The sequence below is a fragment of the Bombina bombina genome, chromosome 5, assembly GCF_027579735.1.
Source record: "Bombina bombina isolate aBomBom1 chromosome 5, aBomBom1.pri, whole genome shotgun sequence".
NCBI lineage: Eukaryota > Metazoa > Chordata > Amphibia > Anura > Bombinatoridae > Bombina > Bombina bombina.
Window position 1 is genome coordinate 1,167,339,942 of NC_069503.1, and position 14,721 is coordinate 1,167,354,662.

The following is a 14,721-nucleotide window of genomic DNA, read 5'->3' on the forward strand; positions in this document are numbered from 1 at the left end:
TCCGCCAGACGTTTGTGTAAAAGAATAGACAGTTCTCTGAAGGGTCAGATTTTTGAGCTGACTGACGAACCCTTCTCCAGGCCTTCCTGGAGAAAGGACAAAATCCTAGGAATCCTGACCCTGTTCCAAGAAAAAAACATTCGATTCACACCAATATAGGTATTTGCGCCATACATTATGGTAAATTTTACGAGTAACTGGTTTGCGAGCCTGAAGCATGGTATCAATGACCCACGCTTAGCCAAAACTAAGCGTTCAATTACCAAGTAGTCAGCTTCAGAGAAACTAGATTTAGATGAATTAAAAGGTCCTTCCTCAGAGGTAACCTCCAAGGTGGAAGAGATTATATCTTCATCAGGTGTCAGGGTTTTTTCCCTGCTTTGTTTGCCATGTGCTGCTGGCAGCCATTTTACTCATCTCTCTTGCTCACTCTGGTGCATAGTGTGGGATGCTGCTCATTTCCTGCATGCCCTTTTATGGCCAGACTGGTGTACATCATCCATGTGAGACAGGTTGCAGTCTCAGAATTGTGATGTCATCACTTATTATTTAAAGGGCCTCTGTTCAGTATGCTTTGCCCTTGCGTTGTCTCAGACCTGTTTGTGAGTTCCTGTGTATTACCTGGCTGTCTTACATCCCTCCTGGTTCCTGATCCCTGGCTTGTTCCTGAATATGCTGTTCTCCTTGTTCCCGATTCCGGCTCGTCTGACTACTCGCTTTGGCTCCTGACTCGGCTCGTCTGACTACCAGCTCTGGTTTTGACTCCTGGCTTGTTATTTGACTTGTGGACTTTTTATTATTTTTTGCTATTAATAAAGGTGTGATTATTTTTGCACTTCTCGTCTCAGTCTGATTTCTGGCACCCTGACATTACGCAAGGGCCATGAATCCTGATGGTGCTAATAATCCACCTTTACCTGCCATCATTTCCAGGATGGATGTACAGGATCACCGCTTGGTCTTCGGAAATCAGTTTAAGTATTGTACACTTCTTCTGTATTTCAATTGCCAGAGGAGTACAGAGAGTTCCTAGACGTTTTTGACAAGGTGCGTGCCGGTACGTTGCCTCCTCACCGGTCTTACAATTGTGCCATAGACCTGCAACCCAGAGGCATTCCTCCTCCGGGCGGGGTTTACCCTCGGTCTGTTGCGGAGAATTGTGCTATGGAGGAGTATGTTGCCGATGCTCTGTCACGGGGGATAATCCGCAAAGCCTGCTCTCCTGCAGGGGCTGGCTGCTTCTTTGTGAAGAAAAGGGTGGCGAGTTAAGACCATGCATCGATTAAAACGGTCTTAATCATCTTACCATTAAGAATGCTTACCCTATTCCGCTCATTACGGAACTCGTTGACTGCCTCAAGGGAGCTACGGTCTTTTCTAAACTTGATTTGAGAGGAGCGTACAATCTCGTTAGGATCAAGGAGGGCCACAAATGGAAAACAGCATTTAACACCAGAAGCAGGCATTATGAGTATATTGTAATGCCCTTTGGCCTATGTAATGCTCCTGCTGTTTTCCAGGAATTTATTAATGATGTCCTACAAGATATGTTGCAACAGTGTGTTGTGGTGCATTTAGACGACATCCTCATACACTCACCCATGCTTGAGGCTCATCTTTCTGATGTTACACGGGTGCTTCAGAGACTACGTGAGAACGGCCTGTTTTGTAAACTCGAGAAATGTGAGTTCCATCAGACTCAAGTAACCTTCCTAGGTTATGTTATCTCTGTTGCAGGGTTCTCCATGGATCCTGACAAGTTGTCTGCAGTTCTGCAGTGGCCTCGCCCAGTTGGTCTTTGGTCTATTCAACATTTTTTGGGGTTCACCAATTACTATAGAAAGTTTATTAAAAACTTTACTTCCTTGGTCAAACCTATCACAGACATGACCCGTAAAGAGAATGATCCACTCCATTGGTCACCTACTGCCATTAAGGCCTTTGATAGTCTTAAGACTGCCTTTGCTGCCGCTCCAGTTCTGGCTAATCCTAACCCTGCCCTGCCTTTCGTTCTCGAGGTTGATGCCTCTGAGACTGGAGTAGGTGCCCTCTTGTCTCAATGTCCTACACCTGACGGTTCCTTGTATCCGCGCGGTTTCTTCTCTAAGAAATTGTCTCCAGCGGAGTGCAATTATGAAATTGGTGACAGGGAATTACTGGCCATAATTTTGGCACTCAAGGAATGGAGGCATCTTCTCGAGTGTACCAGTGCTCATTCTTACTGACCACAAGAATTTAACTTATCTATCTGAAGCAAAACGTTTGTCGCCCCGACAGGCCAGATGGGCGCTATTTTTGTCTCGGTTTAATTATGTGGTCTCCTGCCTGCCTGGTAGTAAGAATGTTAGGGCTAATGAACTCTCTCGACAATTTTCGCCTCTGTCCAAGGAGGAGTCTGTACCTACTCCAGTTATACCTCCTACCATACGTACTAATTTAACTTCTCCCTTGGGGGAGGAGATCCTGGCTGCACAAACCAATGCACCTCCTGAGAAACATAGTGGTAAGGGTTTTGTTCCTGAGAATCTTCTAACTAAACTTTTGCAAACTTACCACTATTCTAAAGCCGCAGGTCATCCAGGCAAGAACCAAATGATTTGGTCTGTCACGTGACAATTCTGGAGGCCAGGTCTTCGTTCTGATGTTGTTGCGTATGTTGCCTCCTGCTCAGTTTGTGCACAGACTAAGACTCAACGTCTTCCTGTGGGTCTTCTTCAACCTATTGCTAATGGTGAGCATCATTGGACACATCTTTCCATGGACTTCATTGTCGAGATCCCTGTTTCCAATGGCAATACTGTTATCCTTATGGTGGTTGACCGTTTTTCTAAAATGTCACATTGCATTCCCTTGAAGAAGCTGCCTACTGCTCAGGAGCTTGCTTCAATTTTTGCCCGGGAGGTATTCCGTTTACATGGGTTACCCAAGGAGTAAGTAAGTGTCGGACCGGAGTAGCCAGTTTGTCTCCAGATTTTGGCGTTCCTTTTGTGCTCAAATGGGGATCCAGCTTTCCTTCTCCTTGGCATATCACCCTCAATCCAATGGGGCTGTGGAATGGTCTAATCAAGCTCTGGAACAGTTCCTCCGTTGCTATGTCTCAGATCACCACAATAATTGGTCTGAACTGTTACCTTGGGCAGAGTTTGCTCGTAATAGTGCTATTAATGCTTCCTCCAAGTTATCCCCGTTCATGGCTAATTATGGGTTTCAACCATCCTTGTTGCCCGATTCATTCATGTCTCAGGGTATTCCGGCTTTGGAGGAGCATCTCCGGCAACTCCGTTCCACGTGGGTGCAGATTCAGGATTGCCTTCATGGTTCTATGCAGCGCCAAAAGTTCCAGGCTGATCGTAGGCGTCTGCCTGCGCCTTCCTACCAGGTTGGTGACAGGGTTTGGCTATCCTCCCGCAACTTGAACCTTTGTGTGCCTTCCAATAAACTAGCTCCCCGTTATGTTGGTCCTTTTTCGAATACTCCGACAGGTCCTATGGCTTACGCTCTTGACCTTCCTCCTGCAATGCGCATCTCCAATGTTTTTCATGTCTCCCTCTTGAAACCATTTTGTAATCGGTTTACCACTGTGTTGCCTCGTCCTATCTTTGTTGACAACCATTAAGAATATGAGGTCAGCAGCATTAGTGACTCAAGTATGTCCAGGGGCCGCATACAGTATTTGGTTCACTGGAGGGGTTACGATCCGGAGGAGCGTTCATGGGTACCCTTCTCTGATGTTCATGCTCCTGCCCTCCTCCGTGCCTTCCATGCCCGTTTCCCCAATAAGCCTTTTGTCCTCCTGTGGGGGAGGGGTCGTTGAGGGAAGGGTACTGTCAGGGTTTTTTTTCCCTGCTTTGTTTGCCATGTGCTGCTGGCAGCCATTTTACGCACCTCTCTTGCTCACTCTGGTGCATATTGTGGGATGCTGCTCATTTCCTGCATGCCCTTTTATGGCCAGACTGGTGTACATCATCCATGTGAGACAGGTTGTAGTCTGACTACTCGCTTTGGCTCCTGATTCAGCTTGTCTGACTACCAGCTCTGGTTTTGACTCCTGGCTTGTTATTTGACTTGTAGACTTTTTATTATTTTTTGCTATTAATAAAGGTGTGATTATTTTTGCACTTCTCGTCTCAGTCTGATTCCTGGCACCCTGACACCAGGTCCTGCAAAGCCATGCAGGAGCTATTAGAATTACAGACGCTCTCTCCTGCTTGATACGAACAATGACTCGAGGAAGGAGAGCAAAAGGAGGAAACAGGTATGCTAGATCGAAATCCCAAGGAACGGCCAGAGCATCTATCAGGGCGGCCTGAGGATCTCTTGACCTTGACCCGTACCTTGGCGTTCTGGCGAGACGCCATCAGATCCAACTCTGGAACCCCCATCTGAGGGTTATCCTGGTTAACACCTCCGGATGGAGAGCCCACTCCCTGGGATGAAAGGTCTGTCTGCTCAGAAAATCCGCCTCCCAGTTGTCAACTTCTGGGATGTGCATGGCAGATAGGAGAAGCATGAGCTTCCACCCATTGCGAGTCACCTCCTTCATAGCAAGGGAACTCCGAGTTCCTCCCTGGTGGTTGATGTAAGCCACTGAGGTGATTTTGTCCGACTGAAGTCTGGTAAACCGGGCTAAAGACAACTGAGGCCAAGCTATCAAGGCATTGAAGATTGCTCTCAACTCTAAGATGTTTATGGGAAAAGAGAACTCCTCCCGAGTCCACAGGCCCTGACTGCCCCAGAATGCTCCCCAGCCTAACAGGCTGGTGTCCATGGTCACAATCACCCATGAGGGTCTCTGGAAGCATGTGCCCTGAGACATTTGATCCTGAGTAGTCCACCATGAGAGTCTCTTGTTAGAGGATCCAGATCTATCCTATGAGATAGATCTGAATGGTCTCCATTGACTGAGCATGCATAGTTGCAGAGATCTCAGATGGAAACATGCAAAAGAAATGTCCATGGAAGCAATCATCAGACCAATTACCTCCATGCATTGAGCCACTGATGGACAAACAGACTGGAGAGAGAGAGAGAGACATGAAATGAGAAGCTTGGATTTTCTGACATCCGTCAGAAAAATCTTCATGGATAGGGAATCTATGATGGTCCTTAAGAAACACACCCTAAGTAGCTGGAACAAAAGGAACTCTTCCCCAGATTCACTTTCCACCTGTGGGAACGTAAAAAAAAGACAACAAGATCTCTGTATGAGAGTTTGCTAGTTGAAAAGATGACGCTTGAACCAAGATGTCATCCAGGTAAGGCGCCACCGCAATTCCTTGAGACCTGACAACTGTAAAAAGAGCCCCCAGAAGCTTTGTGAAAATTCTAGGAGCTGAGGCAAGGCCAAACGGAAGAGCAATAAATTGAAAGTGCTTGTCTAGAAAAGCGAATCTCAGGAACTGGTGATGATCCCTGGGAATGGGAACATGTAGATATGCATCCTTCAGGTCTATAGTCGTCATGAACTGACCCTCCTGGACCAAAGGAAGAATGGAATGAATGGTTTCCATCTTGAAGGATGGAACTCTGATTAATGTTGAGAGATTTTAGATCCAAAATGGGTCGAAAAGTTCCCTCCTTTTTGGGAACCACAAAGATTTGAATAGAATCCTCAACCCTGTTCCTTTACAGGAACAATCACCCCCAGGGAGGAAAGGTCCTGAACACAGTTTAAGAAGGCCTCTCTTTTTGCCTGATCTGCAGATAATCTTGAGAGGATGAATCTGCCCCTGGGAGGACAAAGTCTTGAATCCTATTTTGTAATCCTGAGATACTAAGTCCACATCCCAAGGATCTGGGACAACGCGTATCCAAGCTTGAAAAAAGGAAAGTCTGCCCCCCACTTGATCCAATACCGGACCGGTGACAGACCCTTCATGCTGATTTAGCATCAGATGAAGGCTTCTTTGACTGCTTCCCCTTATTCCAAGGCGGACTGGATCTCCAAGAGGACTTGGACTGCTCCGGCTTGGAAGAGGAAGAGGATGACTTGTCCTTAAAGTTACAAAAGGAACGAAAATTTTAATTTTGTTAACCCTTAGGTCTATTCTTCTTGTCCTGAGGTAGAAAAGACCCCTTTCCACCTGTAATCTCAGAAATTATTTCCGCCAGACCGGGAGTTTATACATGGAAGTAACATCAGCTGACCACGATTTTAGCCACAAAGCTCTGCGAGCTAGAACAGTGAAGCTAGACATCTTGGCTCCCAGTTTAATGACTTGCATGTTGGCATCAGAGAAAGGAATTAGCCAGTTTAAGAGCCTTGATCCTATCTTGGATCTCCTCTAATTAAGTCTCCTCTAAAATCAGCTCAGATAAGGCGTCACACCAATAAGATGCTGGGCTTGCTACCGTAGCAATACTAGCAGCAGGCTGCCATTGTAATCCCTGATAAATAGACATTTTCTTTAAATAAGCCTCAAGCTTTTTATCCATGGGATCCTTAAAAGAACAGCTATCATCTATAGGAATCGTGGTTCTTTTGGCCAGAGTAGAAATAGCTCCTTCCACCTTAGGCACAGTGCGCCATGATTCCTGAATGGAGTCAGCAACAGGAAGCATCTTTTTAAAAACGGGAGAAGGGGAAAAAGGAATCCCTGGTTTATCCCATTTCTGTGATATGATCTCAGACGCACCGTCTGGAACAGGAAATACTTCCACGGAAGGGGGAACATCATAGTATTTATTAAGTTTACTAGATTTTTTTAAGATTGACAGCGCCAGAAGGGTCGGAGTTGTCCAAAGTAGCCAGTACCTCCTTTAGAAGTAAACAAAGGTGTCCAAGCTTAAATCTGATTGCCTCACCTGTTTCACTTTACCTTCTTATTTTAACTTGTCACATCTAATAGTCCTAAATTGCCCCTATCCCAACGTGTTGCAGTCAGATTATAAATTGGTGCAAATTTTTAAAAAAACATTAAAATTCACAAAGTAAAAAAAATCAAATATTGTGTTAATGTGTTTTCAATATAGTACAGGGAGGATAGATACACACATACATATATACACACACACACCTCAAGAGGGGGGATGGGTTCAGTGAGTTTTGCAAGTAGAAGTGCCCTGCAGCTCCTCTTCAATATAGCCAAACAAAGAAAAAAATTGGCGTTAGCACTGTTTCTTCATATAAAAGGTATCTTTATTTAAGTTACAAAGATAAAAACAGGCTGTCAAATAAATATACCTTTTATATGAAGAAACAGTGTTAACACCAATTTTGTTCTTCGTTTTTATATACATATATTTACTATTATTATCATCATTTATTTGTAGAGCGCCAACAGATTCTGCAGTGCTATAAACATAGGTGGTATACAAGGTAACATTTATAGGGATCAAAGGGGAAGAGGTCCCTGCCGAGAGTTGCACTGTTGTAGTCGGCTCTTATGAAGGTGAAAAGCATTGAGTTAGGAAAGCAATGGAGGGGAAAGCAATGGAGTTAGGAAAGGTTAGTGTAGGTTGTATGCATCCCAGAATAGTAGAGTCTTTAGGGAGTTCTTGAAGCTGTTAAAACTAGGGGAGAGTCTTATAGAGCAAGGCAGGGAATTCCACAAGATGGGGGCCAGTGTGTAGAAGTCCTGTAAACGGGAATCGTGAGCAGGAGGAGAGTAGGAGATTGTGAGCAGAGCAAAGGGGACGGGAGGGAGAGTATCTGGAGACAAGGTGTGAGATATAGGTGGGAGCAGTGCAGGTGAGGGCTTTTAATATCAGAGTGAGAATTTTGTGTTTAATCGTGGAGGCAAGAGGAAGCCAGTGAAGGGATTGGCAGAGAGGTGCAGCAGATGAAAAGTGATGTGTAAGGAAGATGAGCCTGGCAGAGGCATTCATTGTGGATTGTAAAGGAGCTATGCAGCAGCTAGGGAGAACAGAGAGGATGGAGTTGCAGTAGTCGAGGTGGGAAAGGATGAGAGAGTGGATTAAAATCTTTGTTGTGTCTTGTGTAAGGAAATATCTCATTTTAGAGATGTTTTTAAGATGGAAGCGACAGGCTTTAGCCAAAGACTGAATCTGAAGAGTAAAAGAAAGATCTGAGTCAAGTGTGACCCCAAGACATCGGGCATATGAGAGTAGGGTATTGGAGTTATCAACAGTTAGAGATATGGGGGGGTGGAGATTTACTTATGGGATATTCTCCTTCCCAACAGGAAGTTGCAAGAGGATCACCCACAGCAGAGCTGCTATATAGCTCCTCCCCTAACTGTCATATCCAGTCATTCGACCGAAAACAAACAGAGAAAGGAGAAACCATAGGGTGCAGTGGTGACTGTAGTTTAATTAAAATTTAGACCTGCCTTAAAAGGACAGGGCGGGCCATGGACTGGATACACTACAAGAGAAATAAATTTATCAGGTAAGCATAAATTATGTTTTCCCTTGTTAAGTGTATCCAGTCCACGGATCATCCATTACTTATGGGATACCAATACCAAAGCTAAAGTACACGGATGATGGGAGGGACAAGGCAGGATTAAGCGGAAGGAACCACTGCCTGAAGAACCTTTCTCCCAAAAACAGCCAGCCTCAGAAGGTGGAAGCCACAGCTATAGTGGAATGAGCTGTAATCCTTTCAGGGGGCTGCTGTCCAGCAGTCTCATAGGCTAGGCGTATTATGCTCCGAAGCCAAAAGGAGAGGTTGCCGAAGCTTTTTGACCTCTCCTCTGTCCAGAGTAAACGACAAACAGGGTAGATGTTTGACGAAAATCTTTAGTAGCTTGTAAGTAAAACTTCAAGGCACGGACTACGTCCAGATTATGTAAAAGACGTTCTTTCTTTGAAGAAGGATTAGGACACAATGATGGAACAACAATCTCTTGAGTGATATTCTTGTTAGAAACCACCTTAGGTAAAAACCCAGGTTTGGTACGCAGGACTACCTTATCTGCATGAAAAATCAGATAAGGAGAATCACATTGTAAGGCAGATAGCTCAGAGACTTTCCGAGCCGAGGAAATAGCCATCAAAAACAGAACTTTCCAAGATAAAAGCTTAATATCAATGGAATGAAAGGGTTCAAACTGAACTCCTTGAATAACCAAGTTTAAGCTCCACGGGGGAGCAACAGGTTTAAACACAGGCTTAATTCTAACCAAAGCCTGGCAAAATGCCTGGACGTCTGGATCCTCTGCCAGACGCTTGTGCAAAAGAATAGACAGCAGAAATCTGTCCCTTTAAGGAACTAGCTGATAATCCTTTGTCCAAGCCCTCTTGGAGAAAAGACAATATTCTAGGAATCCTAACCTTACTCCATGAGTAATTCTTGGATTCACACCAATAAAGATATTTACTCCATATCTTGTGGTAGATTTTCCTGGTAACAGGCTTTCGTGCCTGTATTAAAGTATCAATGACTGACTTGGAGAAGCCACGCTTTGATAGAATCAAGCGTTCAATCTCCATGCAGTCAGTCTCAGAGAAATTAGATTTGGATGATTGAAAGGACCTTGTATCAGAAGGTCCTGTCTTAGAGGCAGAGTCCATGGTGGAAAGGATGACATGTCCACTAGGTCTGCATACCAAGTCCTGCGTGCCAACGCAGGCGCTATCAAGATCACCGATGCTCTCTCCTGTTTGATTTTGGCAATCAGTCGAGGGAGCAGAGGAAACGGTGGAAACACATAAGCCAGGTTGAAGAACCAAGGCGCTGCTAGAGCATCTATCAGCGTCGCTTCTGGGTCCCTGGAGACGCCATGAGATCCAACTCTGGTTTGCCCCAACGATGAATCAACTGAGCAAACACCTCCGGGTGGAGTTCCCACTCCCCCGGATGGAAAGTCTGACGACTTAGAAAATCCACCTCCCAGTTCTCCACGCCTGGGATATGGATTGCTGACAGGTGGCAAGAGTGGTACTCTGCCCAGGGAATTATTTTTGAGACTTCTAACATCGCTAGGGAACTCCTGGTTCCCCCTTGATGGTTGATGTAAGCCACAGTCGTGATGTTGTCCGACTGAAATCTGATGAACCTCAGTGTTGCTAACTGAGGCCAAGCCAGAAGAGCATTGAATATCGCTCTTAACTCCAGAATATTTATTGAAAGGAGTTTCTCCTCCTGAGTCCACGATTCCTGTGCCTTCAGGGAATTCCAGACTGCACCCCAACCTAGAAGGCTGGCATCTGTTGTTACAATTGTCCAATCTGGCCTACGAAAGGTCATACCCTTGGACAGGTGTACCCGAGACAACCACCAGAGAAGAGAATCTCTGGTCTCTTGATCCAGATTTAGCAGAGGGGACAAATCTGTGTAATCCCCATTCCACTGACTCAGCATGCATAATTGCAGCGGTCTGAGATGAAGGCGCGCAAATGGCACTATGTCCATTGCCGCTACCATTAAGCCGATTACCTCCATACACTGAGCTACCGAAGGGCGCGGAATGGAGTGAAGAACATGGCAAGCATTTATAAGTTTTGATAACCTGGACTCAGTCAGGTAAATTTTCATTTCTACAGAATCTATAAGAGTCCCTAAGAAGGAGACTCTTGTGAGTGGGGATAGAGAACTCTTTTCCTCGTTCACTTTCCACCCATGCGACCTCAGAAATGCCAGAACTATCTCTGTATGAGACTTGGCAACTTGAAAGCTTGACGCCTGTATCAGGATGTCGTCTAGATACGGAGCCACCGCTATGCCTCGCTGTCTTAGAACCGCCAGAAGTGAGCCCAGAATCTTTGTAAAGATTCTCGGGGCTGTAGCCAACCCGAAGGGAAGAGCTACAAATTGGTAATGCCTGTCTAGAAAGGCAAACCTTAGAAACCGATGATGATCTTTGTGAATCGGTATGTGAAGGTAGGCATCCTTTAAGTCAACTGTGGTCATGTACTGACCTTCTTGGATCATGGGTAGGATGGTCCGAATAGTTTCCATTTTGAATGATGGAACTCTGAGGAATTTGTTTAAGATCTTTAGATCCAAAATTGGTCTGAAGGTTCCCTCTTTTTTGGGAACCACAAACAGATTCGAATAAAAACCCTGTCCTTGTTCCGTCCGCGGAACTGGATGGATCACTCCCATAACTAGGAGGTCTTGCACACAGCTTAGGAATGCCTCTTTCTTTATCTGATTTGCAGATAGCCTTGAAAGATGAAATCTCCCTTGTGGAGGGGAAGCTTTGAAGTCCGGAAGATATCCCTGAGATATGATCTCCAACGCCCAGAGATCCCGAACATCTCTTGCCCACGCCTGGGCAAAGAGAGAAAGTCTGCCCCCTACTAGATCCGTCGCCGGATAGGGGGCCGTTCCTTCATGCTGTCTTAGAGGCAGCAGGCTTTCTGGCTTGCCTTTGTTCCAGGACTGGTTAGGTTTCCAGGCCTGCTTAGATTGAGCAAAAGTTCCCTCTTGTTTTGAAGCGGAGGAAGTTGATGCTGCACCTGCCTTGAAATTTCAAAAGGCACGAAAATTAGACTGTTTGGCCTTTGCTTTGGCCCTGTCCTGAGGAAGGGTGTGACCCTTACCTCCAGTAATGTCAGCAATAATTTCATTCAAACCAGGCCCGAATAAGGTCTGCCCCTTGAAAGGAATGTTGAGTAATTTAGACTTCGAAGTCACGTCAGCTGACCAGGTTTTAAGCCATAGCGCCCTACACGCTTGGATGGCGAATCCGGAATTCTTAGCCGTTAGTTTAGTCAAATGAACAATGGCATCAGAAACAAATGAGTTAGCTAGCTTAAGTGTTCTAAGCTTGTCAATAATTTCAGTCAATGGAGCTGTATGGATGGCCTCTTCCAGGGCCTCAAACCAGAATGCCGCTGCGGCCGTGACAGGCGCAATGCATGCAAGGGGCTGTAAAATAAAACCTTGTTGAATAAACATTTTCTTAAGGTAACCCTCCAATTTTTTATCCTTTGGATCTGAAAAAGCACAACTGTCCTCAACCGGGATAGTAGTACGCTTTGCTAAAGTAGAAACTGCTCCCTCCACCTTAGGGACCGTCTGCCATAAGTCCCATGTAGTGGCGTCTATTGGAAACATTTTTCTAAATATAGGAGGTGGGGAAAAAGGCACACCCGGTCTATCCCACTCCTTGCTAATAATTTCTGTAAGCCTTTTAGGTATAGGAAAAACATCAGTACACACCGGTACCGCATAGTATTTATCCAGCCTACACAATTTCTCTGGTACTGCAACTGTGTTACAGTCATTCAGAGCAGCTAATACCTCCCCAAACAACACACAGAGGTTCTCAAGCTTAAATTTAAAATTAGAAATCTCTGAATCAGGTTTCCCCGAATCAGAGATGTCACCCACAGACTGAAGCTCTCCGTCCTCATGATCTGCATATTGTGACGCAGTATCAGACATGGCCCTTACAGCATCTGCGCGCTATGTATTTCTCCTAACCCCAGAGCAATCACGCTTGCCTCTTAATTCAGGCAACCTGGATAATACCTCTGACAGGGTATTATTCATGATTGCAGCCATGTCCTGCAAGGTAATCGCTATGGGCGTCCCTGATGTAATTGGCGCCATATTAGCGTGCATCCCCTGAGCGGGAGGCGAAGGGTCTGACACGTGGGGAGTGTTAGTCGGCATAACTTCCCCCTCGTCAGAATCTTCTGGTGATATTTCTTTTATAGTTAAAGACTGATCTTTACTGTTTAAGGTGAAATCAATACATTTAGTACACATTCTCCAAGGGGCTCCACCATGGCTTTCAAACATAATGAACAAGTAGTTTCCTCTGTGTCAGACATGTATAAACAGACTAGCAATGAGACTAGCAAGCTTGGAAAACACTTTAAACAAGTTTACAAGCAATATAAAAAACGTTACTGCACCTTTAAGAAACACAAATTTTGTCAAAATTTGAAATAACAGTGAAAAAAGGCAGTTACACTAACGAAATTTTTACAGTGTATGTAACAAGTTAGCAGAGCATTGCACCCACTTGCAAATGGATGATTAACCCCTTAATACCCAAAATGGAATAATAAAAGACAAAAACGTTTTTTTTTTTTTTTGTTTGTTTTTTTCAAACAGTCACAACAACTGCCACAGCTCTACTGTGGCTTTTTACCTCCCTCAAAAACGACTTTGAAGCCTTTTGAGCCCTCCAGAGATGTCCTGGATCATGCAGAGGGAAACTGAATGTCTCTGTCAGTATTTTTAGCTGCAGAGAAAAGCACTAAAAAAGGCCCCTCCCACTCATATTACAACAGTGGAAAGCCTAAGGAAACTGTTACTAGGCAAAATTCAAGCCAGCCATGTGGAAAAAAACTAGGCCCCAATAAGTTTTATCACCAAATACATATAAAAACGATTAAACATGCCAGCAAACGTTTTATATTACATTTTTATAAGAGTATGCATCTCTATTAATAAGCCTGATACCAGTAGCTATCACTGCATTTAAGGCTTTACTTACATTAGTTCGGTATCAGCAGCATTTTCTAGCAAATTCCATCCCTAGAAAAATATTAACTGCACATACCTTATTGCAGGAAAACCTGCACGCCATTCCCCCTCTGAAGTTACCTCACTCCTCAGAATATGTGAGAACAGCCATGGATCTTAGTTACTTCTGCTAAGATCATAGAAAACGCAGGCAGATTCTTCTTCTAAATACTGCCTGAGATAAACAGTACACTCCGGCACCATTTAAAAATAACAAACTTTTGATTGAAGAATAAACTAAGTATAAAACACCACACTCCTCTTACGACCTCCATCTTGGTTGAGGCTTGCAAGAGAATGACTGGATATGACAGTTAGGGGAGGAGCTATATAGCAGCTCTGCTGTGGGTGATCCTCTTGCAACTTCCTGTTGGGAAGAAGAATATCCCATAAGTAATGGATGATCCGTGGACTGGATACACTTAACAAGAGAAAAAAGACTAAACATGAGATTGAGGTTCATGGGTAAAATAGATGTAGCCATCAGTTCGCTGGTATGGGAGCCGCAGCCTCTGATACGCCTCCAGCACCACAGATATGTATAGCACACACAGAGACTAGAAACACACAAATACTACTGAATGCACTCACCGCTCTCATCCAATGGGTAACCAGTTTGTCCATACGGAGGCTTTGGATAAGGCTGATTGGGATATGGGGCAGGATATGGAGCTTGGCCATAGGGAGCAGAAGCGTAAGGGGGTTGTCCCATAGGTGCATGGCTAGGATAAGGGACGGCAGTCGGGTAAGGGACCTCAGAAGGGTATGGTGCCACATTAGGGTATGGTGTGACATTAGGGTATGGTGTGACATTAGGGTATGGGGCAGCAGTGGGATATGGAGCCTGGCCATAAGGTGGGGGAGCAGCAGGAGCTGCAGGGTATGGGGTGGGAGAGTAAGGGTCCCCTGTGACCAGAGAGCTCTTTTCATGTGACATCTTCAAAAGAGATGGCCTGCAGGAGGCTACGTCCTGGGTTCCTAAAAGAAAACACATTAACAAGACATGAATTTTATAAATGGGAAGAGGAGTTTCTATTTGTCAGAATGAGTTTTACAAAATTCTACTTGATATGCGCTTGTGCTCATGACTCAGGCCATAGCGCATGTGCCAGTGACCCGAGTCATAACGCAAGCGCCAACAATACCTATAGCTTAATGTTTAGTTAAACCCTATGAGTTACACACTGACTAGGCACTGTCAATATGGAGGATAGTGAATGGTGCACTCTAATAAATAATATTGGCACTGAAGTGTGTGCTTTGTAACGGATACAGGGAGTGAATACTTGGCTCTGTCGACACTAAAAGACCTTTTAGTCTCAGGGCTGGTG

General features: G+C 44.9%; 1 protein-coding gene across 1 annotated transcript in view; it reads right to left on the bottom strand.

Annotated features, from left to right (window-relative positions):
• Nucleotides 1–14,721, bottom strand: part of GRINA (glutamate ionotropic receptor NMDA type subunit associated protein 1) — a gene marked incomplete in the record, with an annotated part of 295,760 nt that overhangs the window by 256,952 nt on the left and 24,087 nt on the right. The window contains 1 exon segment of the mRNA XM_053715513.1: nucleotides 13,982–14,368. Within this exon segment, the coding sequence (XP_053571488.1) occupies nucleotides 13,982–14,368 (387 nt within the window).